At 39.9% G+C, this 27,607-nt stretch overlaps 1 protein-coding gene across 1 annotated transcript in view; it reads right to left on the bottom strand.

Annotated features, from left to right (window-relative positions):
- Positions 1 to 609: 609 nt before the first annotated feature.
- LOC135085007 (LIM and SH3 domain protein Lasp) overlaps positions 610 to 27,607 on the bottom strand; it is a 48,105-nt gene continuing 21,107 nt past the window's right edge. Inside the window, exons 2-9 of the mRNA XM_063979782.1 lie at positions 18,193 to 18,287; positions 12,503 to 12,635; positions 11,657 to 11,792; positions 9,474 to 9,959; positions 6,940 to 7,055; positions 6,028 to 6,075; positions 5,502 to 5,638; positions 610 to 2,668 (exon numbers count right to left, since the gene is read on the bottom strand). Coding sequence (XP_063835852.1) covers positions 2,659 to 2,668; positions 5,502 to 5,638; positions 6,028 to 6,075; positions 6,940 to 7,055; positions 9,474 to 9,959; positions 11,657 to 11,792; positions 12,503 to 12,635; positions 18,193 to 18,287 — 1,161 coding nt within the window. The 3' untranslated portion in view covers positions 610 to 2,658. The remainder of the gene's footprint in view (positions 2,669 to 5,501; positions 5,639 to 6,027; positions 6,076 to 6,939; positions 7,056 to 9,473; positions 9,960 to 11,656; positions 11,793 to 12,502; positions 12,636 to 18,192; positions 18,288 to 27,607) is intronic.

Below are 27,607 nucleotides of genomic sequence, written 5' to 3' on the forward strand. Positions count from 1 at the left end.
GCATTTTAGCACATCTATGAGTGACGTTCATTCCTTCGAAAGACCGATTTTGCGTTGTTCGCGTGTGTAGCCGTGCTCCGCGTGCCATCATCATCATCAGCTCCGAGGATTCTCAGGCAGTGCTCCACCGCCCAGAACGCAGTGAGTCTGCAGGTTGGCTTCCGTCCGTGGTGGGGGAGAAGACTTTCAGGTAGGTGAAGCTCAGATTTGTCTCTGTATTGCGAGGACTGATAGAATTTTCGAGTTATGCAGGATATCAAAAAACTGGACTGGTTTTATGCGGGACAGTGCAAACGCGATTTTCGTGTGAAAGTTAGTACACATTTTGAAACACGTGTTCAACTACAGTGTCAGGATCCTGCAAAAAACGGGATGGTTCCATGGGAAATAAAGCTAAAAGGTTTCGTTTTTTCCTTTTAAATTATTATCTATCAACAAGCTGGCCCGGTGAACTTCGTACAAATCGGTCTAGCCGTTTAGGAGTTGTGACAAAGACGTCCAGAAGAATTACATAGATATAAAATTCTCTCGTGTCAGCGTTTGTAACAAATGTCCTCATGAACGGCTAGACCGATTCTAACCAACTGAGATCAAAATAAAAGACAATAATATTGCTTACAAAATTTATTACATACAAAAGGCACTTTAACATCGGTCTTATAATACTGTTCTCTTGCGTGACAATCATTGTGATGATATAGACAAAATCAATTGGTACATACTGTACAGTTATAGACCGAAACGAAATATTTTATAAGAAAGAAGCCGTGGCGAAGCATATTTTATTTTCTTCATAAATAGAGAGAATAGTGATGGAGAGAAACAGCGTTGTTATCTAGTAAAAGATATGACATCATTATTTGAATCTGAGAATCAAAAAATCTTTATGTAGGTAGTGGCAGGTCAACCTAACACTTGCCATTCGATTTTAAACTTTACAATTAGGTGTTTAAAGTTCAAAATCAATTGACAAAACTAGCAGAATCAACCCTAAAATAAAGGTTTATTTAACAAAGTAACTATAAAAACAAATACGTTCGTTCCAGTCTGGCGTAGCACGCATTAATGACAATAAATAAATTTGCCTAGCCTAAGTGTGCACTAAATATTTATTATCTTCATTAAAAAGCAAAATGTTCGTGCTGACAACGAAAAATGGGCTAAAATGGCGCGTGTATTTTATTTAAGGTTAAAAATCTCGGAATGTTTCGTAAAAACAATATTTACTTGCATTAGTTTAGTGCCTAATTTTATTATGCGAAAAAGCATTTTATAAAAATATAGTCTTAAATTACAACGAACGGGTATAAGGCTAAAATATATAAATATGTACAAGGAATTGACATCTTGCTACACCTCACATACGTGCAGGTACTTAAAATAATAAATAAGTTTTATATTGAGTTTGTATAAAAATCTCTACTTAAAATCCGCAAAGATTTTTTAAATAAGTAAAAAAACATAAGGAATATTTAAAACTGCAATGTTTTCATAAAAAAAATCTTTTGCCAAAAGATATTTAAAAATCTACATCTAATAAAACGGAATGAATGTTGAATTTCTGAGATACAGTTTGGTCCGCTTATTTAAAACTTTTTAATGTAAATAGGTACAGAAAATAGTTATTGCAGTTCTCAACGTTATAGAGTATGCATTTGTAACAAAGTTGACAAGTTCAACACGTTGAAAATCGTCTTTATACTATGTTTAAATAACAATAGTACTTAAAAATACATATTTAACTATGTATGTATAAATATAAATATTTTATAAAATATCTGTCCAGCTTTCTATTATTTTAATATTTATACACTTTAATCAAGGCAAAATATGGACTGAATTTATTATTAGTTACTTTGTTACACATTTTTGTAGTCATACAAAATACACAAGTCTGTACGAGAAAATTTGGAAGTCCTTGAAAGACAATACTAAATGCTGCATGCAACATAATAATGTTTACTTGCTATATTATGTAGAGATGATGAAAAAGCTACCAAAGCTATTGGCGGCATAAAAATGAGTATTTTTAATAGTGACTGAGTTTCAGCACTGGCCCATTTATTGTCCCGAAGCAGTGGTAGGGTTAATATTGGGACGTGTAAAAGTGCTTTTGAAAAGCCAACTTGCATAAAAAATAGTTTTATGAGTTTTTTATTACGTTTTGTCGGTTTGTTAAAGTTTTTAATATGACTTTTTCAAGGACTAACATTTCTCATACACCCTGTATATTGTCTTCAAAAAGTGCTGTGACATGCTCATGATTAGTAAATAATATAACAATTCTGGCAACAATTACATAATTTATTATAAGTAAGTAGTTCTAATTCGGCGAGCGCTCGCGTTCGATGTAATTTTTGATATTTATGTAATCAACTTATTTAAATTAATTTTGGATAATTTTTTGCAATACCTAAACACTACCCGACGTACTTTTGAATAATTTCGTCCCAAATTATATGTATTTTGTGACTATAAAAATATGATTATAATGTTTCTTTTTAATAAAGTCAATAATTTTCGGCAACTTCTTACCAAACTTACTTGATTGTGATATTTTTTTTTTAATTAGTCATGAATGTAGTTGATGCTTCAATCAAGGCAATAATTCTCATCACGAGCGCTCGTGCCTTCGAGCCCTCTCTTCTCCAGGTGTCTTTAGTCGTACCTGTGGATGAAAGAAAGGAAATTAATGTTAAACTTGAAGGGGAGGCTAGGGGAAAGTAGGGGGTTTGCTAGCGGTACCTAGAAGGTGCGGCAATGCGCTACATTTAGTTGGTAAGCAGCTGCTAGTAGGATGAGGCTAGGAGCGAGTAGATGATTTCTAGGGGCCAATAGGTGAGGGCTAGGGACTAGTAAGGCGAGGCTAGGGGCAAGTAGGGGTTCGCTAGGGATACCTCGAAGGTGGGGCAATTCAATCCACATAGTAGGGCGTTGACACGCTGCACGTAGCGGGCAGCATGCCAGTGCGACTGCTAGTAAGAGGAGGCTAGGAACGAGTAGGGGTTTCCTAGGAGTGAGTAGGCGATTCGCTAGGGGTTTTTTTAGAGGCGAGTAGGAGTTTTCCTAGGGATGAGTGGGAGGATTCCTAGGTGTACCTGGCGGGCGCAGCGACGCGATCCACATAGTTGGTGGGCACCATACTGGTGCGGCCACAATTGAGACGAGTAGGGGGTTTCCTAGTGGTGAGTAGGGGGTTTCCTAGGGGTGAGTAGGGGGTTTCCTGGGGATGAGTAGGGGGTTTCCTAGGAGTAAGTAGGGGGTTTCCTAGGGGTGAGTAGGGGTTTTCCTAGGAGTGAGTAGGGGGTTTCCTAGGAGTGAGTAGGGGGTTTCCTAGGGGTGAGGAGGGGGTTGCCTAGGGGTGATTTAGCTAGGAGTATAGGTATACCTGGCGGGCGCAGCAACACGCTCCACGTAGTTAGCGGGCAGCATGCCAGAGCGACTGTTAGTAGGGGGAGGCTAGGGGCGAGTAGGGGAAGGCTAGGAGCAGGATTGTGAATCTGAATTTTTATTTTTGTGGCTAGTAGTGAGGCTAGGAACGAGTAGAGGGAGACTAAAGCCCGGTCCGTGAGCACGTAGAATTTTGTCCAATGACCCCTAGCTACCCATCCTTATCGTTCGCGCATAATTATATTGCTGTCGCGACTGTGCGACTGTCACCCGCAGTGAGTGTGCGAGCACGATAGCAACATAATTACGCGCGAGAGATAAGGATGGGGTCATTGGACAAAATTCTACGTGCTCACGGATCAGACTATAGAAGCGAGTAGAGGTTTTCTAGGGACGACTAGGGGTTTGCTATGTGTACCTGGCGGGCGCAGCAACACGCTCCACGTAGTTAGCGGGCAGCATGACAGTTCGGCCGTTAGTAAGGGGAGGCTAGGGACGAGTAGGTTTTCTATGAGTGAGTAGGGGGTTCGCTAGTGGTGCAGTGACACGCTTCACTTAGTTGGTGGGCACCATCCCGGTGCGGCTACTAGTAAGAGGAGATGGGGGTTTCCTAGGGGTGAGTAGGGGGTTTCCAAGGGGTGAGAAGAGGTTTTCCTAGGAGCGAGTAGGGGGTTTATTAGGAGTGAGTAGGGGGTTTCTTAGGGGTGAGTAGGGGGTTTCCTAGGGGTGAGTAGGGGGTTTCCTAGGGATGAGTAGGGGGTTTCCAAGGGGTGAGAAGAGGTTTTCCTAGGAGCGAGTAGGGGGTTTATTAGGAGTGAGTAGGGGGTTTCTTAGGGGTGAGTAGGGGGTTTCCTAGGGGTGAGTAGGGGGTTTCCTAGGGGTGAGTAGGGGGTTTCCTAGGGGTGAGTAGGGGGTTTCCGAGGGGTGCGTAGGGGGTTTTATAGGGGTGAGTAGGGGGTTTCCTAGGTGTGTGTAGGGGGTTTCTTAGGAGTGAGTAGGGGGTTCGCTAGGGGTGCAGACACGATCCACCTAGTTGGTGGGCACCATACTGGTGCGGCCACAATTGAGACGAGTAGGGGGTATCTTAGTGGTGAGTAGGGGGTTTCCTAGTGGTGAGTAGGGGGTTTCCTAGGAGTGAGTAGGGGGTTTCCTAGGTATGAGTAGGGGGGTTTCCTAGGAGTGAGCAGGGGGTTTCCTAGGGGTGAGTAGGGGGTTTCTTAGGGGTGAGAAGGGGTTTACTAGGGGTGAGTAGGGGGTTTCCTAGGGGTGAGTAGGGGGTTTCTTAGGGGTGAGTAGGGGGTTTCCTAGGGGTAAGTAGGGAATTTCCTAGGGGTGAATAGGGGGTTGCCTAGGAGCGAGTAGGGGGTTTCCTAGGAGTTAGTAGGGGTTTCCTAGGGGCGAGTATGGGTTCACTAGGCGTACCTGGCGGGCGCAGCGACACGCTCCACGTAGTTAACGGGCAGCATGCCAGTGCGGCCGCTATTATGGGGAGGCTAGGGGCGAGTAGGGGAAGACTAGGAGCAGGATTTTGAATCTGAATTTTTATTTGTGTGGCTAGTAGTGAGGCTTTGAGCGAGTATGGGGAGACTAAAGCCCGGTCCGTGAGCACGTAGAATTTTGTCCAATGACCCCTAGCTACCCATCCTTATCGTTCGCGCATAATTATATTGCTGTCGCGACTGTGCGACTGTCACCCGCAGTGAGTGTGCGAGCACGATAGCAACATAATTACGCGCGAGAGATAAGGATGGGGTCATTGGACAAAATTCTACGTGCTCACGGATCAGACTATAGAAGCGAGTAGAGGTTTTCTAGGGACGACTAGGGGTTTGCTAGGTGTACCTGGCGGGCGCAGCAACGCGCTCCACGTAGTTAGCGGGCAGCATGCCAGTACGGCTGCTAATAGGGGGATACTAGGGGCGAGTAGGGGGTTTCCTAGGAGTGATTGGGGGTTTCCTAGGGGTGAGTAGGGGGATTCCTAGGTGTACCTGGCGGGCGCAGCGACGCGCTCCAAATCCGGCTGCTAATAGGGGGAGGCTAGGGGCGAGTAGGGGGTTTCCTAGGAGTTAGTAGGGGTTTCCTAGGGGCTAGTATGGGTTCACTAGGCGTACCTGGCGGGCGCAGCAACGCGTTCCACGTAGTTAGCAGGCAGCATGCCGGTGCGGCCGGTGCGGAGGACCTGCCCCGTCATCCAGCCCGAGTCGATTGACGTCACGTTCGATATGTAGTCGCCTTCGCGGAACGACACCTGGAAATTAATAAATAATAATAATTAATTAATTAAACATCCAATTAATGTGCACAAATGTTTTAAAAATACATACAAAAGAGTTCAATAGTTGCTTGACATCGTCAATCACTATTTGATGCCCCAATAATTCAAAATCACAAACTGTGAATTATAATGCAATTATGATTTTTTTATTTATACTCGTAGTATTACACTACTATAAATAAAAAATATAAATCTTGTTTAATTTTACTGTTCTTTTAGTTAGAGAAACTGTGTTTGAATTATTGTAAAAGATGTCGGCTACAAAATGATAAGTAGAATCTATAGGTACATACGAAATCAAAGTTTTTAACCAAGTTTCAATAAATTTCAAATTATGATTTGATTTATCATGTTTTCCTCACCTCGTCACTGTCGGTCGCTTCGTAGTCGTACATCGCGATGTAAACACTCTGAAACAAATTGACATAAATAACATTCATAAACAAAATAAATAAGTCGCTTTAGCAATATGCTTCTGGTTTGATATCCCATTACTGATACATAGTTTTCATCATCATCAGGTCATTAACGTCCGTATTCACAAACATTACTATGAGGTCTCACAGTGCGCGTGGACGCACAGGGTGACACACGAACCTATCAGACACGAACCTATCACAGAGCTCTATTCAACGGTGTGCGTTCGATTTGCTGCTTCACTTAAGCAAACATAATTTATTAGCGAATACGGGCGTAAGTCGGTTTAGCAATCTACTTTTGGTTTGATATCCCATTGCTGATATTATACGAGGAATAGTTAAGTAGTGTGATGGAGAATTCTGGCGACTAGTAAACTAGTTAGACAGCGTGGCTACCTGTATCTGGCGTGTTTTGGCGACTAGTAGGTTGGTTCTGGTGACTAGGCGACCGGTAATTTAGTTTCAACGACCAGTAGGGTGGTTTTGTGACTAGTAAGTTGTTCTCGTGACTAGTAACGTGGCTATGGTAACTAGTAAGTCGTTTCTGGCGACTAGTAAGGTAGCTCTGGTGACAAGTAACTAGTAGGGTGGTTCTGGCGACTAGTAGGGTGGTTTTGGTGACTAAAGCCGGGTCCGTGAGCACGTAGAATTTTGTCCAATGACCCCAAGCTATCCATCCTTATCGCTCGCGCGTAATTATATTGCTGTCGCGACTGTGCGACGGGCGCCCGCAGTGAGTGTGCGAGCGCGACAGCAACATAATTACGCGCGAGCGATAAGGATGGGTAGCTTGGGGTCATTGGACAAAATTCTACGTGCTCACAGACCAGACTATAGTAATAGTACTTTAGCTACCTGTGGCGGCGTGTTTTGGTGGTTAGCCGGCGGCGGCGCTGGTTCGTTCGCCAGCGGGTCCAGGTCGGTGACGCGGCCAATATGGCGGCTCGACTGCTGCTGCGGCTGGTGCGCGCCTGAAATGTTTGGAAACAAGTATTTAATGTTGAACCTTGAATTAGGAAAGGAAGGTTGAAAATAAAACGCTGGACTGCTGTCCCGGCTCGTGAGAGCATGATACGTCACATTTAGGCTCAGTTTCGCGGAGCGGAGCGGAGAATTATTTTGGACTAGCTTTCCGCCCGCGGCTTCGCCCGCGTGGAATTTTGTTTGTCACAGAAAACCTTTATCGCACGCGTCCCTGTTTCAAAAACCGGGATAAAATCTATCCTGTGTCCTTTCCCGGGATTCAAATGAAATTCAAACATTCTCTATGCCAAATTTCATCAAAATCAGTTCAGTGGTTTAGGCGTGAAAGCAAGACAGACAGACAGAGTTACTTTCGTATTTATAATATTAGTATAGATAAACCAATCAGATTTTATTCTGTCAATTTCATGAAACCGGGCCTTAGTCATTTTAAGTAAAAAAACAATCATTTTGCCGAGAGCCTGCAGTAAATAATTCATTGATTTTGAAACATTTTGAACTCGGTCAAGAATATTTTATGTACAGTGTGCCTACCATGAGTTTACGTTAGGTGTGCTCGCTAGCGACTGCGTAAAAAAATGACATTTAAATGTATGACATATTGTGCAGCGCCCCTAGCGGCTACTTTCAAGAAATAAAATCTTCATAGAATTTTTTGACGTATTCGCTAACGAGCTCACCTAACGTAAACTCATGGTAGGCACACTGTTCTATCTTTGCAAAAACTGTATTCTTTGCAAAAAGTGTATGGCAATTTGCGAAAAATACTAACAATAGACATTAAAACGACATTTGAACTAAAGTATTGAAAAAGATCTTGGCACATCTTTAATTGGAAAAAGAGTTGATGAAACAACCTATCTTCAATCAAATGAAAAAAAGAAGCTATTGCCAATCAGTGGTTTTTGCACTAAACTCAGTGATGCACTTCAAAAATTGCATTGTGCAGTAACTCGTAATTATGATATTGCACCTAAGTGAATTAGTAAATACCCTGTTTTTTATTCGTAATTCAATAACCAATTGGCTAAATAATCCTAAAGATTCTACAGTCAATAAACCTAAATTTTCGTTGCAAAATATCTTTTAGAGTAGGCGCACACCGCTGATTTTTAGTTGGCCGATAGTTGTGCCCGATTTTAAATTGTATGAAGAATCAGCCAAATCGAATCGGCGTAGTGTGCGCACTCCCATACATGCCCATTCTGATCAAGTGCCCGACTAAACTATCGGCCGACGAAAAATCAACGGTGTGTGCCTACTCTTAAAGTCATAGCAGACTTATCAACTTGGAAAGGGATCAACCCCGTATCGTCTTTCGCGAGCTGTCATCGGTTTTCGCGCGCTGTCAACCGCGAGGCGAGGCGTTTACGTTACGGTGCGGATAAGTGTGCGTTGTAGTACGGAGTTTGACACAAAGAATACTGACCGCTTCGAGTTGATACGGTTACGATCCCTTTCTGGGTTGATAAGTGTGCTGCGTTCTTAAATGTAGGTCGCACCACAGAATAATAATAAGTACTACGTACAGAAGTTTTACTTCGCGAAGGTATTTAAAAAAATGTATGCTCAATGTCATTAACAATATGGTGTAATTTAGCTTGTCTCAAGAGTCAAGCAAGTTTGTCAGAAGTTTTGTTGACAAACGTCAGTGATCGGTACTGCGCCGAAGCTATAGGGCTGACTTCGGTAAAATGATGTGACGTGAGGTGCCAATCTGCAGAAAATGGCGGAGGAAATACATGATTTAGCATGAATTATCATGAATAATATTAACTACTTATTTACCTCTCAGTGTCTTCAGGCAACTTAAAAAAGTACATTCTGTGTTTTTATTATTATTTAGGCAGTTAAATACTGCACAGTATTTAGTACACCATTTTCTTTATTTTTTTCCATCATACACAAGAATACGCGTGCGTGAGTCAATTTTCGCTCGTATGTGAGGCCTTGTCGAATAGTACTCTTGTAGGGGGCAATCGTGCGTGTTTTGTTTTCGATGTAAACTCGCGGAGATGAACAGGCCTGGTCGCACAACGAAACTTGGGGCGAACATAAACTCACACCAGTGTAATATTTGAATTCAGAACACACAAATCAGTCAGAGAACGCAAGACGTCGCGAGTAGCGTATACAGATACAAATATTTGCTTGTGTTGATCGCATCAACTCTTGCTGCGCGAACTATACAAAACACAAGGTGTCATGGTGTTTATTTTAACCTGGGTTGTACCATCTTACTTTAACTATAACAAACGTCAAAAAAGTCTGTCAAACTCCATACAAAAGGATCGGTTAGGGTTGTAGTTACGGTTAAAGTAAGGTGGTGCAACCCACCCTTGTCTTGCCCATAACCAAAGCAGAATCAAAAACGCATGCATGACAAAATGGATGATGAAACAAACCTCTTTTTCCATCACTAGTGCTGTTATAAATGAGGGTAGCAGACGCCCTTTGGGTATTGGGCGGCGCCCTAGGCCCATCACTGACTGGATCGTAATCCTGAATCCTGCCAATCTTGGGCTGCCCGCCCGCCCCGTACTGATACTGATTCTGATTCTGGTACTGCTGAGGGTACTGATTCTGATTCTGGTACTGTTGAGGGTACTGATTCTGATACTCGTACTGGTATTCTTCGTACTTCTTGTACTGGTCAGGATATTGGTTCTGCCGTTGAGTCTGCTGCTGATACTGAGCGTTTTGCTGGTATTGGGGCGCTTGCTGGTATTGGGGCGGTGGTGGCTGAGTCTGGTATTGTACTGGGGGCTGGTATTGAGTAGTGGGCGTCTGGTAGTGGTTCTTGGGAGGCAGATTCGGCACTGGTACCGTAGGAGGCAGCATTTCTGTCGCGTAGTTCTCGATTTGCTGATGGTAGTTGTCGCTTGGCACTTCTTTACACATAAGCGGGACAAACCAAACGATTAGAACACAAATGGTGGTGGGGATTGGAGAAACTTGAGATAGCGTTGAACTAATGAAAAGTAGGTTCATTAATTATCTAAAAAGCCGCTAGTGAGAGCCAGAAATTGAAAGAATACAAGTTACTAGTAGTCACGATAGCTGAACGGTGAAGGGGTCGGACTAGCCGACTCGAAATCCGAGGAACGCGCGTTCGAATCCCGCCGCTCGACTATCGTGGTGAGTCCACTTGTAGGCATATTTAGCTTAGTACGAGGGGCTAACGAGACTGTAAGTTTGTGCAATATTCTCGTTGTAAATCAAGGACTAGCTAAATTAGTTTGGCTTAGCTCGCATAGCTGACGCATTTTCTCACAGCGTAATTTGCAGTCTGCACACAACTATTGGAAACTGCTTTACTAACACAGCTTAGTTCTTGGTTTACAACCCACATTAATCCCCCGAAGCTAAATATTTGCTTGTGACACGTGGGTTCACTACAATAGTCCAGCGGTGGCGGGGTTCCAAATGTTCCCCTTGGCAAGTCCGGAACAGGCATTCCGACATCGACACCGGCTATTGTCGCCTTTTAATAATAAGTATTTGTTCAAAACTCATAAAACTCATTTAGTTTTGCAAATAGGCTTTTAAAAAGCACCTTTACACGTTCCCGTACCACTGCTTCGTTACGTTAATGTTTTGCTATCTCAAATTTCTTCGATCAGAAACGAACAGTTAACATATAAATGAGACTCATCGCCATAATAATGTTGCCATGATGTATTGAATGGGTCCACAATCCAACATTTATGGGGGTGTAACGATTTGTGTGGTTTAAAACATTGTGCGCTGTGAGAGAAGTGATATTATTGAATGAAACAAACCATGGCTGGCTTTTAAAAATGTTTCTCACATAAACTTTTGCTTTTCGTTCGATGGATCAAATTTTGGAAAAAAATATTAAGTAGTTACAAAGAAAAACACATTGAATCATTTACAACAATGTTACAAAAAGTAAGTTGCTTCAATAATTTGATCATCGAATGAACAGCTTTATTGTGGTTAAAAATAAAAAACAATCCTCCACTTTAGACAAAAACCAACGAATAATGTAAAAAATCACCAACTAGTTCAGGGGGGCTACTCTAAAACGCTGTTTACGTAGTTCGAGTCTGCTGTCACCATCGCTCATTCAGGCAGCTCGCTTTGTGTGAAAGAAATGGCGACATTTGAAACTTCGTATAACGAAGTAGACCCTCTGAACCTAACAAACTATAGATCGTTTCATCTACGAAGACGCGCCCCACTAATTTTTGGTCGAGGGAAACGCGGTGTGCGGGGAGTTTGATTCAAGCAATCTGAGCGTTATTATTGTAGTGTGCGTGTGCACTCATGGATGATTTAGCGTGTACCGATAACACTCAAACATTAGCGGAAGGATGGCGGGGCGCGTCTTCGTGGATGAATCGATCTAAAGTCCAGTCGCCGAGTACGTAGAATTTCATCCAATGACCCCAAGCTACCCATCCTTATCGCTCGCTCGTAATTATGTGCGACGGGCGGCCGCAGTGAGTGTGCGACCGCGACAGCAATATAGCGGTAGCTAGCTTGGGGTCATTGGACGAAATTCTACGTGCTCGGCGACCGGACTTTATAGTTCAAAACCTATCCAACTAGTAAAGGAACTCACCAACTAGTTCTCCATTCTCGTTGAGCGTCCTCTGCTTCTCCATCTGAGCCTTCTTCTCCAGATCTCCGTGGTAGGCCACGTTGCTGATGATCTTTGTGTTCGCCTTGATTCTAAGGGTTTCTGGGTCGTCGGCGACCTGAAATACATTAGAGAAAATAATCAGCACAATGACCAATCGAATGACGGAATCGAAAGCAGCACTTACTCGTAGCCTCTTGGCTAAGTGCTGTTTTCGATTGCCTTGTAAAACTATCAGTTCAGGAAATCAGGCATTTAAAGATAAGATTTAGAGAGTATTAGTAAGAGAATTTCTACCAGTGCTTATTATTATTCTGTGGTATGGTTGAGGATTCCAGGTGAATCTACTTTCCGCCTGATCATCACTGTTTCATTGTGAGATGCAGGTCATTTTCGCGATTGCGAGTGACACTATATTGTGCCAACCGTGGAGTCTACTTCACTATAATTTCAATATTCTCTCTGCTTTGTGGAACCGATCAGTACACACGTGTGTTGAAATTATTTCGTATTTTTAATTATTCTAAGATTGTATTTTAGAATAATTTCAACAGACAGAGACAGAGCAAGCTGGAGTGGCAATAGGCAGGACATATAGTACGCAGAACCGACGGCCGACGGGGCAGCAAGGTTCTGGAGTGGAGGCTACGTACCAGAAAGCGCAGCGTTAGACGTCCACCCACAAGGTGGACCAACAACCTTATAAAGGTAGCAGGAAGGCGTTGGATGCAGGCCGCTACCATCCGGGAGATATGGAAATCATTGGGAGAGGCCTATGTTCAGCAGTGGACGTCCTGTGGCTGAATTGATGATGATATAAGTGGTTACCTGTGTGAACTTCCCCTTGCTCTTCTCGAAGTCGGCGTGGTACTTGACGTTGCTCTGCAGCTTGGTGTTCTCCGCTATCCGCTTCAGCTCCGGCGTCTCCGCCATTGTGGTGGGCTTCGCTTTTGGCACGTGTCTGGAATGGCATTGATAAATATTAATAACTAGCTTTCCGCCCGCGGCTTCGCCCGCGTGGAATTTTGTCTGTCGCAGAAAAACAATATCGCGCGCGTATTTGCTCACCGTTTAGACCTACCCTGGACTACGACAAACATTTTAAAACCAAAATCAGCTCAATCGGCCCAGCCGTTCTCGAGTTTTAATCAGACTAACGAACATCATTGACGAACATCAATTCATTTTTATTTATTATAGAAGAAGAAGATGTGTGGTTTTGGCAGAGTACCGAAACAAAGACCTTCACTGGTTGGGTTTTTATTGGCAGTCAAGCTGTAGTTCCTGACTACACAGGAGTTGCAGCTGTGGGAACGAGAGGTGGGAATAGTCCCGTTCTGGCAGTCGGCACTCCCTTTATGGAGGTCGTAAAAGGCAACAAAGGTACAATAAGTACGCGAACGTCAGGCCTCCCCAACCCGTCTGGCCAGCGTGGGGAGTGTAGGCCAAATCCTCCATTTGCCTCTGGTAAATTAGAGAGGGAGTGCTTCTGCAGTGAAGACTAAATGGCCTAAATATGATGCGAACTATAAAAAAAATATTCTATTAATTCTTTTAGAACGTAGGTGCTCACTAAGAACGGATTTTACGAAACTCCACCCCTAAGGGAGTAAAACGGGATCCACGCGTACGAAGTCGCGGGCGGCCGCAAGTATTTTTATAATTTTATAACGATTATACACGTTACATTTACATATTTCACCACGTACACCAATAACTGGCAACAAAAAACCAATAAAAACAACTGCCGCTATAACGCGGCGTGACAGCAAAAATGGCAAAAAACAATTTCCCGGTGACAAAGTAAAAGTATACGAAATTGTCGCTGCTTTCGTTTGCACAGATAATCACGCGACTGTCGCAAAAACTGACAGGCGATATTGATCGATCAGTGTAATCTATATTTGACGCGAAAAGTGAGGATGGATGGATATTTTTTATTTCTTTAGGCAGACTAACTTTCATCATCATCATTTCAGCCACAGGACATCCGCTGCTGAACATGGGCCTATTTAAGATCGTTTCATCCTCGAAGACGCGCCCCACTACGTTTAGATCGAGGGAAGCGCGGGGTGCGGGGAGTTTGACCCGAGCAATCCGAGCGTCATTATTGTAGTGTGCGTGTGCACTCATGGATAATTTAGCGTGTACAGGATAACACTCGAACATTAGCGGAAGAATGGTGTCGCGTGCGACTTCGTGGATGAAACGATCTATCCTACCTATAATGTTTTTTCTGTCTGTCTCTACAACAAACCACTGAACCAATTTTGATGAAATGTAACACAGTGATAGTTTTCATTCCGGTATTTGAAGACGGGCGCGAAAAATTTTTGATAGATCAAAATACACGCGGACGAAACTACGTAACTGCTAGTAAACTACTTTTGATTAATTAATTAATGAAGTAGGTGCTTAATAAAAGAAAAAAAACTTAACTTATTTGGTACCAACAACAATAACTTAATTAGGCTACTTTTTATCAAGATTTACGCGGGCTCAAATCGATAAAGTACCTATTTATAGTTTTGTCATTGCATTAATCGAATTCTTTGCCATGTTAATTAACCTACTTCGAACCAATCGATCTACCGATATAGATTCTATCTTTCTTTTTTACTCTGCCTGTAAAAAACTCACTTATGCAAGTAGGCTTTTAAAAATCACTTTTACACGTCCCAGTATTAACCCTACCACTGCTTCGGGACAATAAATGGGCCAGTGCTGGTACAGTGGCACCCAAAGCAGCCAAAAAGTTCGCAACACGTCTTTGTTACAATTGGAATAAGGTTGTTGTCAACATTTTGGCCACTTTGGGTGTCACGAATTATTAAAATTTGATGCTGACTGTGTGTAAAAGATACAGTTATAAATAGAATATCGAAATCATACTAAGCAGGACCTTCACTCCTAACCTCCTAACGGTACCGTGACATAATATCCATTGAATGTTTATTAAACTCAACTTTAAACTCATAAGCATAGAGCTGATTATGACATGATTTTATAAGTCCATTCAATAAAAGGTGATAGCTATTACGAAAGACATAAGGTCGGTATTGTGCAATAGACTAAGAGCTAGTGAACGCCAGACCTACGTCATTTTATAAAAGCTGAAAGTTTGTCAGCGTATGCTCCCAATATATTAGGATAGAATGTTGGTGATCATGAAGTTTGGGTCATCGTGGCTTTGGCAGCTATCCCAAAAAACTGTCTGGCAAGGAATTGGAACTGTCAAAACTGTCTGGCTGATGAGGAAACTACTTCTAACTTTTACGGTGGCTTTTTCTGTATATTCAATAAACTGTAATTCTACTTAGGTTATACCATAAAAGCTGATTTTTTTATAAAATTTTAGGGCAATAATTAGAAGTTGTTTCCACATCAGCCAGACAGTTTTGACAGTTCCAACTCCTTGCCAGACAGATTTTTTAGGATAGCTGCCAAAGCCACGATGACCCAAACTTCATGATTCACCAACATTCTATCCTATATTGGGAGCATACGCTTACAAACTTTCAGCTTTTATAAAATGACGTAGGTCTGGCGTTCACCAGCTCTTAGTCTACAAGTATACGCGGTCACTTTCATTTTTGTTTCGCTACATCACATCACGTGTTGGTCAATCAACAGCATGTGGTGTTAGTGGGGAAAGTAAACAGAATGTTTTTTGCGCGGGAAAATTTTTCGCGCGCTGAGTTTTTTTTTCATGGCGATTCACGGCTTGGGACTATATCTTTTAGCACTGAGAATTTAGTAAGCATTTTTAGTTCTATTTTAAGCAAAAGTCCAGCAAAAGTTATGAATTGCATGGTTGAAAAAACCTTTACTAAAACTAAATTAGGAGAACCCTGTTCTTTGCCTGTTCTGTGGGTGCAACAGACAGCAGTTTTTCATTTTTTTAAACTAAACATAAAATAAAAAAGATCGTCTAAATGGCTTTCTGTAAAATAATTTATTAGTTTTAGAGCTGTCGCAAAAACATTTGTACACGTACTTACGGAAAATTAAGTTTTCCTTAAATGTTTCATACAAAACAGCATCAGTGTTAGGGTAAAGATTAAAGGATATCCTGAATTTTCATGACATCAAATTAAAGCATAGGTATTATTATTTTCTCCCTTTCCTTCCTTGTATCATTTTAAATGCACAGTCATAATTAATGTCATTTATCTTAAACATATTAGTTTAAATATTTTATTTTCCTGTTTTGTTCAAAAATACTTTTGGCTTGATAATGACCTTATTCCTCCTTTATTATTTTGTAGGTAACTAACGAAGGTAACAGAAACATAATATCTATACTAATATTATAAAGCTGAAGAGTTTGTTTGTTTGTTTACTTGAACGCGCTAATCTCCGGAACTACTGGTCCGATTTGAAAAATTCTTTCAGTGTTAGATAGCCCATTTATCGAGGAAGGCTATAGGGTATACAACATCACGCTACGATCAATAGGAGCAGAGCAATAATGAACGGGTTTTCACGCGTACGAAGTCGCGGGCACAGCTAGTATTAAATAAGGAAGTTAGTCATTCTTCAACAAACACTATTATTATTTATCTATTTATCATCATCATGAAATCACTCTTATTTACTAGAGATAAATGGAGGATTTGGTCCATGCTGGCCAGAAGGAGTCTTCCAGCGACTTGGCCCATTTTAGCATGGTCCACGCACGGGCCAAGTCAATGGATTGAATTTTCAACCGACTTCAAAGGAGGAGGTTCTCAATTCGACCCGTATGTTTTTTTTTTTTTTTTTTTTTTTTTTTTTTTTCTATGTTTGTTACGCGATAGCTCCGCCAATTATGAACCGATTTGAACAAATCTTTTTTCGGCGTATAGGTAATACCTCAAGGGTGGTCCCATTTAAATTTAATAATAAAAAAAACAACCCCCAAGGGTGGAAAATTGGGGATGAACTTTTTTATACGCAATATCTCCGCCGATTATAAACCAATTTGAACGATTATTTTTTTGTTGAATAGGTATTATCAAAAGGGTGGTTTCATGCGAATTTGAAGAAAATATTTCACCCCCAAGGGTGGAAAATTGGGGATGAACTTTTTTATACGCAATATCTCCGCCGATTATGAACCAATTTTTTTTGGTCTCAGTGTACTGCCTACCTTAACATCAAGGTAATAATTAGTTAACTAAAAAGCAAGAAATAAGTAAAATTTTATAAAAAAAAATAAAACCGACTCCAAAAAACCTACACTAAAACGTAGAAAAATAATTACTAATTACCTACTTATTTATTAGGACGAATTATTAATATTTATGTAGGTATACCATGATTGATACTTTTGGAGTCGGTGCAGGCAAACTTTACATGTTTCATAATCTTGGCACCGACTCCAGAAGTATCAATCATGGTATACCTACATAAATATTAATAATTCGTCCTAATAAATAAGTAGGTAATTAGTAATTATTTTTCTACGTTTTAGTGTAGGTTTTTTGGAGTCGGTTTTATTTTTTTTTATAAATTTTTTTTTATATATTTTTTCTTCTAGTAATTGGGCCTACTTTAAGAGTATTTTTTTGTTGATTTAATGTTTAATTAATAAAACATTGAAGGAAGGGCCAGTTGCTGGAAAAAAAATAATTAAAAATTCAAACCAGCGACTTGGCTAAACTAAAATTGGTCCAAAACGTTAGAAGACTCACGAACGGCAATGCAAGGTAGGTTATTAATTCATATTTTATACGAATACCAACTATTACGTAAACTTATGACACCCCATCATGAGTTCGTGACTTCAATCAAAGCATTAGTCACACAGTAAAATCATTTGCAAAATTCCTACAGAGCTACGTGGTTATTTCAGTCTGTAAAACCACAGTACGTCATAGCACGCGTTTCAGTAGTTCTTAGAAGTTAACAATTTCCTAATTTTGGATTGAAACTAATGGTGTTAATACATGCAACGCTGTGTGTGTAGTAAATAGGCATTTTTTCAAGGAAAAATTTAATATTCACTTGAAAATTGTAATTTACCTTTGCTACTGCATGTATTTTTATATTGCCCTTTGTTTTTTTTTTTAAGTTGTCAAATAAATAATTTTTCTTTCTTTCTTTCTTTCTTTCTTTCTATATCTCTTAGGCTCCCACATAAAATGGGACCCAAATTTTTTCAGTAGAAAAAAAAATGCTCTCATTACCAATATTTAACACATTCATAATCATCATCATTTCAGCCACAGGACGTCCACTGCTGAACATAGGCCTCCCAAAATGATGGCCAGATTGACCGGTTGGTAGCGTTAATACATTAAATGCAGACATCTCAATATCCTAATAGATTTTTTGATGGAAAAAAACTAAGCTAGTCTACTGGTTAGAAAATTTTTACGATATAGTTTTTTTTTTTATGCATCACAAGGCATGTATTGGACTGCAACTGCAATTGCACCTGGTGTTAAGTGAGATGCAGTCTAGGATGCCTATCATGCATATCTGCCCTGTAAGCGCCTATACACTCTCGAAACAAAATAAAAGTAAACACTCACGCTTCACAATAAGGTAGTTTTCCGTATCCCTTGTAGGTCCTCATGTTGAGTGTCATGCCGCACTCCTGACATTTGAAACAGCCTTTGTGCCAAACCTGGAACAATTATTATGTAATTAAATAAAGTTATTGAGTACTATTATTAAAGTTATTGTAACTAATCACTGGCATCTTAAGTCAATGTAAGTAGTAGGTAGATGCTGAAATTCAGCAAACATGTATTCGTATATTCTGTCGCTGTACAGTCAGCGTCAAATAATTCGTGATACTCAAAGTAGCCAAAATGTTCGCAAAAAGTCAGTTACAGTTGGAATAAGGTTGTGTTATCAACTTTTTGGTCACTTTGGGTGTCACCAAACGAATCTATACTAATATTATAAATGCGAAAGTAACTCTGTCTGTCTGTCTCTCTTTCACGCCAAAACCACTGAACCGATTTTGATGAAATTTGGCATAGAGATAGTTCGAGTCCCGGGAAAGGACATAGGATAGTTTTTATCCCGGTTTTTGAAACAGGAACGTGCGTGATAAAGTTTTTCTGTGACAGACAAAATTCCACGCGGGCGAAGCCGCGGGCGGAAAGCTAGTTACCAATATTCCTGACAGCCTGTAGTCTTGGGCAATAATGATAGTAGTAATTAGTCTATTATTACGAACCTACAAGTGGTTTTCAAAAAGTTTAGTTTTCGTTTGGCATAAAAAAACTGATGCAAAAGCTTCCAAGGCAAAGAACGGGTTTACATCACATTTACACCACGACGACTATAAAACTAACAATAATATAAATTGCCGCAATCAGACATCAAAATGGACGATAAAAATCTTCGCAACAATCCTGAAACGTTATGTGAACTTTTCACAAATTAACTTTGCACATTGAAGCGTTACGTTATAATTTGTTAACAGATCTGTCTAGGTTACTGGCGACTACACAAATGGTTTGGAGACAGTAGGTTCGTCATCATCAGGTCATTTAGTTTCCACTGCAGGAGCACGATCCTCTCTATAGTCTGATCTGCGAGCACGTACAATTTTGTCCAATAACCCCAAGCTACCCATCCTTATCGCTAGTATAAATGCGCGTCGCGACTGTGCGACGGACGCCCCCAGTGAGTGTGCGAGCGCGACAGCAACATAATTACGCGCGAGCGATAAGGATGGGTATAGGGCATGTAATATCGGAAGGTTTTCAATTCCGATATTGGATTCCGATATTAGATCTAAATATCGGAATTCCGATTTTAATATCGGAATTGAGTTTATGTGTTATAAATTTTAAATATTTGGTTATATTCGTATAATTTCTCGATTGTATACAGTAAAATAATGATTTTAATCAAAATCTTTAATTTAGTACAAAATAACACTTCTTAAAATTATAATATTGAAGTATTTAAAACAATTTTGTATGTTATGGGTAACCATTGCATTTTGGTAACTGATAAAATGGGCCAATTATGGAAATGGACTAGCAAAAAATTTAAGTGTTTTTGTAAAACAGGTATCAAACAAACTTTTACTCCTTCAACCAATACTGGCGGAACTATTTGTAGAGTCATTCAAGTCACATGTTACAAAAATTTTAGACAGTGGTATAAAATTTGAATATGCTTGTAATTTGTTCCTTTTTGATTACCGATGTACAACTCACAAAACCACGCGGTGTCATCATCGTCATCATTTCAACCCTATGACGTCCACTGCTGAACATAGGCCTCCCCCAATAATTTCCACAATGGCTGGTTGGTGGCGGCCTGCATCCAGCGCTTTCCTGCTACCTTTATGAGGTCGTCGGTCCACCTTGTGGATGGCAGCCTTATGCTGCGCTTTCCGATACGTGGTCTCCACTCCAGAACCTTGTTGCCCCATCAAGTCAAGTCAAGTCAAGTCAAGTCAAAATTTCTTTATTTGTTTAGACTAATAAATAGTTCTTACAAATCGTCATTTTGCTCTTAAGGAGCCTTTACATGTCTCATAATCTTTTTACCCTACCAGCGCTTCGAGACCAACATTTGGCAAGTGCTGAGAAGAAGCACCGCAACAAACTCAGTCACCACTGTCTGCCGGTTAATATAAATAAATAGAAATAGCAGTAGTAGATAGGTACATTCGATTCAGGAGCAGTTCACTGAATTTACCATGCATTCTTGTATAGTGTATCTTATAAGAATGGGTATACAAAATTGCGTGGCATATTAAACAAGGTAGTGACGTGCTAATATCTAGACTTACAGATTACATACCCAAATACTAGTAGAAATGACTCGCATACATAAGTTGGAATAACTTGGATTGACCAGTCCCCGAAAGCAGCGCCTGTTCACAGACATGACGAGTGAACCAGCCATCGCTTCACTCGACCATATTAGAGGGAATGTAACGACCCGCCTCACTACGCCACCACCCCAGAGACATTTTAGTGAGAATGACAATACCAAGTTATCTCTTAGAGAAAAAAAAAACAATAATAAAGCTAAGTAACAGTCCAGATTGAGAAGCATGACACTATAACATTTTAGAAAATTAGATTAGTTTATACATTACTTTTCATAGCACGATTTTAATTCTTTTTAGTGCGAGCATGAGAGGACCATAATCCTACTCCCAGGATGACTTATCATTAAGAAAATCTCGAGTTGTATAATAGGCTTTTTTAAGCATGTGATCTTTAACTATACCTTTAAATTTATTGTACGGTAGCTCTTTATATTTATCAGGGACTTTGTTATAAAAATGGATACCTTGTCCCATAAAGGTGGCAAACACTTTATTAAGTCTAAAAGCGGGTATAGCCAATTTATTTTTATTTCTAGTATTGATTTGGTGAATATCACTTTTCTTTTTGAATTCATTAATATTTTGTTGAATAAATAGAATACAGTTTAAGATGTATTGTGAAGCGGCCGTGAGAATGCCAATTTCTTTAAACAATTCTCTAAGGGACGCTCTTGCTTTCATTTTATACAAGTATCTTATGGCACGTTTTTGCAGAATAAATATTGTTTCAAAATCTGCAGCTTTGCCCCATAGCATGATTCCATATGACATTAGGCTATGAAAGTAGCTAAAGTAGACTAAGCGAGCTGTTGAAACATCGGTTAATGACCGTATCCTTTTTATTGCATCGGCCGTCAGTTTTGCGTACTAGGGCGGAATCGCTGGAAGAACTCTGCACAATGCTCGAAGACCTAATCGAGTCTCCCAACAGGTAGGCCTTGGACATGGACAAAGCGAAGCTTATGACCATGTTCCGCCCTACCCATTTTCGGTTGGGAGCCTGATTTTCGAGATTGTTGACAAGTATGTCAACCTCGGATAAACGATTCAGCTAAGTAGATTCAATTTCGAGAAAGCGGTAAATCGTCAAATCCTACTCGGCTGGGCCGCGTTCGGGAAACTACACAACATCTTTTCGTCCAAAATACCTCAGTGCTTAAAGACGAAAGTCCTCAAACAATGTGTGTTACCAGTGATAATATACGGCTCGGAAACGTGGCCTCTCAAAGTTGCACAGCGTGCTATGAAGAGGGCTGTGCTTGGTGTTTCTTTACGAGTTCGAATCAGAAATGAGAAGCCCTGTTTACGAACTAAAGTCGCTGACATAGCCCGACGGACTAGCAAGCTGAAGTGGCAATGGGCAGGGCACATAGTACGCAGAACTGACGGGCCATAGTCCAATTTTATTAATGTTTGGAAGGGAGTTGAAATGTCGTTTTTCATTGCTAAGACCAAGTACGGCAAGTGCTAAAATTGTTTTAGAACATGTTATGGTTAATAATTATTTGCAGTGGGACAAAAAGTCATATTGAAAGACATGAGAAAATCATTGGTCTTTGCCAATCATGTACTTTGAGCTTTGTAGCAGGTTATGGCGCTTTTAAACGCTTTGTTTAAAGTCTTAATTAAAACCTTTATCTGATTCCGATATTACGATATTGGGTCGCTCAATATCGGAATTGTAATATCGGATCTCGTCTTCCGAGATTCCGATATTACGAGATTCCGATATTCATGCCCTAGATGGGTAGCTTGGGGTCATTGGACAAAATTCTATGTGCTCACAGACCGGGCTTTAATTTAATAGAGGTAAGTGGAGGATTTGGTCTACACTCCCCACGCTGGCCAATTTATACTCAATCAGGGTAGGGTTACCACTATTATTATCTCATGATTTATCCTAAGAATCCAGTATTTATGAACTCTCTTCCATGCCAAGATTACGGAGAATGATAACAATAAATTAGATTTGTAGAATGAAAACCTGAATTGTGATAAATTCTTAGAATTTTTCGAAGAAAATCTAAGATTTCTTTTTTAAACGTTTTACCATCGTCGTTTTATTCAAATGAAGTCCACTGCTGGCACAAAGGCATCCCCCAAGGAGTTGTGGGCAGACACTCCACTAGGTGAACCGACGATTTTGTGAATATCACCGGTCACTTTATAGTATAACTTTGAAGTTTTAAACCAAAGCTACGTAACGCAAAGTAAGTAAGTCAGTAAAGTAGCAGTAAGAATACAGTATCTAAGCATGTGGGAAGATCAAGAGCTGTTTTGGGCTGACACTGTGTAGGTTTGTTGTCGACACGATAAGAAGAAGGGATGCTACTGAACATATATCAGCTGTGACAGTTAGCACACCGTCCCACTTCTCAGAGCATAATGCCGACACTTCGTTAGGTAACAATGGACTGCTGAGTCGACCGGTTGGTGCTGCGTACTCTTTGTGTTGGTGTTAAATGGGCTCTAAACTTTGGTGTTCAAGGGGTATCCAAAATTTCACGTTTCAATATCAAAGAACGAATCACCTAGAAGTTGGTCCACGATCATGGTTAGTTTTCTTTATATTCGAATAGCAAAAATGTAACTGTATTGCTTTTCATACATTGGTTTGGCTACTTGGGTTTTTTTGGCGTTCAATTCAAACAGTAGATTTTGGAATCTTGAAAGGGAGCTGCAGTGGTGTGAACAAGAGCTGGAAATAGTCCCCGCACTTCTACACTTTTTAGTAATTTGAATGAAAGAAAAAAGAAATTTTATTTGTTACCAAAAAGAAAACTATAATTAATTTGGGAGTATGTACTTAGTCGTTTTTTTTTATCAGTTACTCAAGAAATTATTGTTTTTTTTTCATCCTTCGACGTCGTTTCAGTCAAATGATGTCCACTGCTGGACAAAGGCCTAATTTTTTTGTAAATTTTTTTATCCCATTCCATTAGAACTTCTAAACGGTCTTTTCATGCTGGTAGCCTGAATATAGCAACTAGTACTTCAATGCTCCACATCCAGTACAAGCTCGCCGATTAGCGTTCCACACAATGCAAACGGCGAGCGAATTTGGAGCGAATTGCATCATCGGAAGTTGATCGAGTACGTTCAATTCTTAATTTCGATCGCAATTAAACTCCTTTTTAGTTTACCCGATGAAAGAAAAAACAAAAAAAATGACTGAAAAGTGCAGCGTAGGACGTCCACCCACAACGTGGACCGACGACCTCATAAAGGCAGCAGGAAAGCGCTGGATAAAGGCCGCTACCAACCGGTCATTATGGAAATCATTGGGGGAGTCTTATGTTCAGCAGTGGACGTCTTATTGCTGAAATGATGATGACGACAAAAGTGACAGATTCTAACACTGCTTCTTCTAAGCTCAATGAAATAGATGTTGACATGGATGATTGAGTTTTTTGGCGCTGCTTCCTTCAAATTCAAATTCAATAATTTATTTGCTAGAATACATAATTACATGCTCGTTTTATAAAGCAGATCTTATAGCTAATATGATTCCCATGTATTCAGCCTGCAAGCAGACGTACAAATATTTTATCAGTCAGATTATTATTTAACATACAATGTCACAAATCAAATTAATGTATTAATATTTCAGTTTAATAAATTCACAATGTCAAAAGTTAAATGTAGATGTCACAATAAAATTATTTAAGTTAAAATATTCGTCAATGCTATAAAAACCATGGCTCAGTAACCAATTTATCAATTTCTTCTTAAATACATTCCCTTCAAGTACTTTTAGTTCTTCAGGTAAATTGTTATATATATTTCTCAGCACTGGCCTATTTTTTGTCCCGAAGCAGTGGTGGGGTTAAAATTATACTGGGACGTGTAAAAGAGTATTTTTTCCTAGAATAAATGAGATTTGTAAAGTCTACGAGTCGATAAAAGTGCTTTTCAAAAATCAAAATTATCTTTATTTGTGTATAGACTAATTAAATTAGTACAAGACTTACAAATCGTCAAATGCTCTTAAGGAGCCTATACATGTCTCATTCTTTTTTTGCTCTACCAGCGCTTCGAGACAAACATTTGCAAACAAAAGCCTAAAAAATAAATTGGCGACCTTTTTTAAGTCTATCAAAGGGACAGTCGGTTTGTCTGTCCCATAAAGTAATAGGTAGACACAATTTAGGCGGTCTTAAAGCCACGATGCTATCATTTCATCATTACATAAGTATCATAGGACCAAATGATATTATGATTATGATTATACCTCTCTTGTGGTGTGAAAAACCTGCACAGAATGGACCTTCAAGACTAAAAATCTATTAATAGTACTCCGGTACATCAAGCTAAGTCAGTCTTTCCCAAAGTGGGCGATAACGCCCCCTTGTGGGCGCTGCAGGCTTAAAGGGGGGTGGTAAGAGACCCCGGAAAAAAATCGAGGCTTGGGAGGCGATTTATAATATCATCTACTAGGAGGACTCTTAGACACCGACTGAGCACTCGACTCTTGACTACAAAAATGGGGGCGCTAAAAAAGAATTTATTCTCAAAGTGGGCAATAGACAAAATAAGTTTGGGAACCGCTGAGCTAAGTGTTATCCTATGCAGTTCCAAACCAATACGGACTATATTCCAACAAAAATGCATAGTCCGATCTGCTGTTAACAGTTCACATAGGTTACACTACAATGCGCAAGCGTCGCATCTACTAAATTGGGGCATTACGTCATCTGGACCTTGCTGATAACTGATAGAGGAGTTAAATATCGTCCGAGCGATTATCATTAAGGCGATAATGACTTTGGAATTAAATGGATCAGAAAATGTTAGGTTACAGTGGCATTTTAGTCTTTTAACTTTAAAATTCGTTTGGGACCAATTTTACCGGCTTTTGACTGGGTTTTAGTTGGATGGTTATTCGTCGTATCTAAGAAATGAAGGTTATGGTTGACGGTGACTTTTGCCAGATATTTATATCATGGACATTTCTTCAATTAACTCAGGTCTCAAAGAGAAATTTTACCTGAACAGATAGGTTTTGAAAACGCTTTTTCAGGGACTTCAGCTATAAGCAAAAATTTTTTCTTCGTTTTATAACATAGCCAAAAATATCCAAATTGGTCCAGCAGTGCTCGGCTTTCGACTATTTTTTTTAATACATTACACAGAAACTAAAGGGTTAATTGAAGATGTGTTACCAATACGATAATTTCTAGTATTCATCAGGAGAGAATCTCGCTAAAAACTACAGTATAATAAAGTACAGATACCTCACAAATTAAGGTAGCCTAACCAATCTGTAACTTGGTAGTGGTAGGTACTTACATTATAAACGCTTTCATTTGAGGAAAAGCCTCTTAAATCGCAGAAACTGGAAATTTTTATTTTCTTACTTTTGTACCATCACATTTAAAGTAGCATGCGAAAGTTTTTGTTCTGTTTGTTACGATTTTACGCCTTAATCTTGGATCTATTTTGATGAACTCTGGCTTCACCCAACTTTATTTTCGTCGCCTTTGTTCACCTAGGAATTAATTCACCCAGGTGAACAGATGCGACTTCATTGATCAAGTGGACGTGTGTAGAAGAAAGTTTCTTCAAGAATTTCAATGAATGAATATACTGCGTTTTATTACTATTTTATTGCCAAGTAATAACTTCACCATTAGAGCAAGTGCAGGCAATCTGCAGTGATTACTTAGGCCCGTATTCACAAACATTACTATGAGGTCTCACAGTGCGCGTGGACACACATGGTCACATACGAACCAATCATAGAGCTCTATTCAACGCTGTGCGTTCGATTTGCTGCTTCACATAAGCAAGCAAGTTTGTGAATACGGGCGTTACATTAATAGGTAGTAAACAAGTAAAACCAATAGCGGTGCTTAGAGCCGGGTGCACCGACAACCGTTAATTCCAGGTTTAAACCTATGGTATGGGCTAGTTACTATAGTTTCCTCCCACTTACGGCGAGTGACGGAGCACCGGGGTCTTTTTAGTGGGTATGCCTCGTCCTTCTGACTTGGTGAGCCCCACATAACCTACCGTGTCCCCGCAGGGTAGGTATGCGATTCAACGCATTCTTTCCCCGTAAAAAAAAAGGTTTAAACCGTGGTAAATCGGGTCCTAGGAACAGATTATAGACTTCTTCTTCAGAAATCAGTGGAAGAGAATATTTTGATCATAGAAAACTTCTTCATCTTAAGAAATTAGTGGAAGGCAGTGGTTTGTAGGTACCAAAAATCTAGCTTATCATGATTCAGACTCGAGTCCTGTACAATTTTCCGTTGTCCCCTAGAAGATGGCAATTAAAGGGCGTCAAAAATAATTAAAGAATTGCATAATCAGAGGTATTCAAGATAATCAAAATAAATGTACAGAGTTTTAACAAAAAAGTATAATTATTTAATTACCAAGATTAAAGGCTTGTTGAAGAGAAAAGGAAAAGTTGTAGTAACTAATAAGTTGTAGGATGCAATAAATAATTGATTATATTATTTACATAGTCATCCATAGTTACTATGTTTTCAGATCTATCTATCGCTGTCACTCCTGCTGGCATCTCGCATTGAGTGAGGGGGATGGACAGATAACAGCTTCGCAAAAGAAATGCATGTACTGCTTTCATGAGAACAATACATTCATATCATGTCACAACAATACACAAGAAAGACAACAATAATGAAGCAATTAATTAAGAGCCTTAGTTCGTGTTATACATCCATAATAATATTATAAAGCTGAAGAGTTTGTTTGCTTCAAGGCGCTAATATCAGAAACTAATGGTCCGATTTGAAAAATATTTGTGTTGGGTAGTCCATTTAGGCTATAATATCAACAACCAATAGGGGCAGAGCAGTAAAGAAAAATGTTGCAAAAAACATAACCCTCCTTCTGGCGCAGTCAGGTAAAAACGGGAATATTCAAACAATTTTCACGCGTACGTAGTACTAGTTAGTTTTAATTATTATAAAGTAAGTATTTGACCTTCATAAGTGTGCCAAAATATTGGTCTAAACTTAATAACAGGCCGCCACCAACCGGCCATTGTGGAAATCATTGGGGGAAGCCTATGTTCAGCAGTGGACGTCCTATGGCTGTAATGGTGATGATGATGAAACTGAATAAAATATGTATTTTTGATTTTTATTGAAGTCGCCGGCACAGCTAGT

Source organism: Ostrinia nubilalis, chromosome 27 (assembly GCF_963855985.1).
Source record: "Ostrinia nubilalis chromosome 27, ilOstNubi1.1, whole genome shotgun sequence".
NCBI lineage: Eukaryota > Metazoa > Arthropoda > Insecta > Lepidoptera > Crambidae > Ostrinia > Ostrinia nubilalis.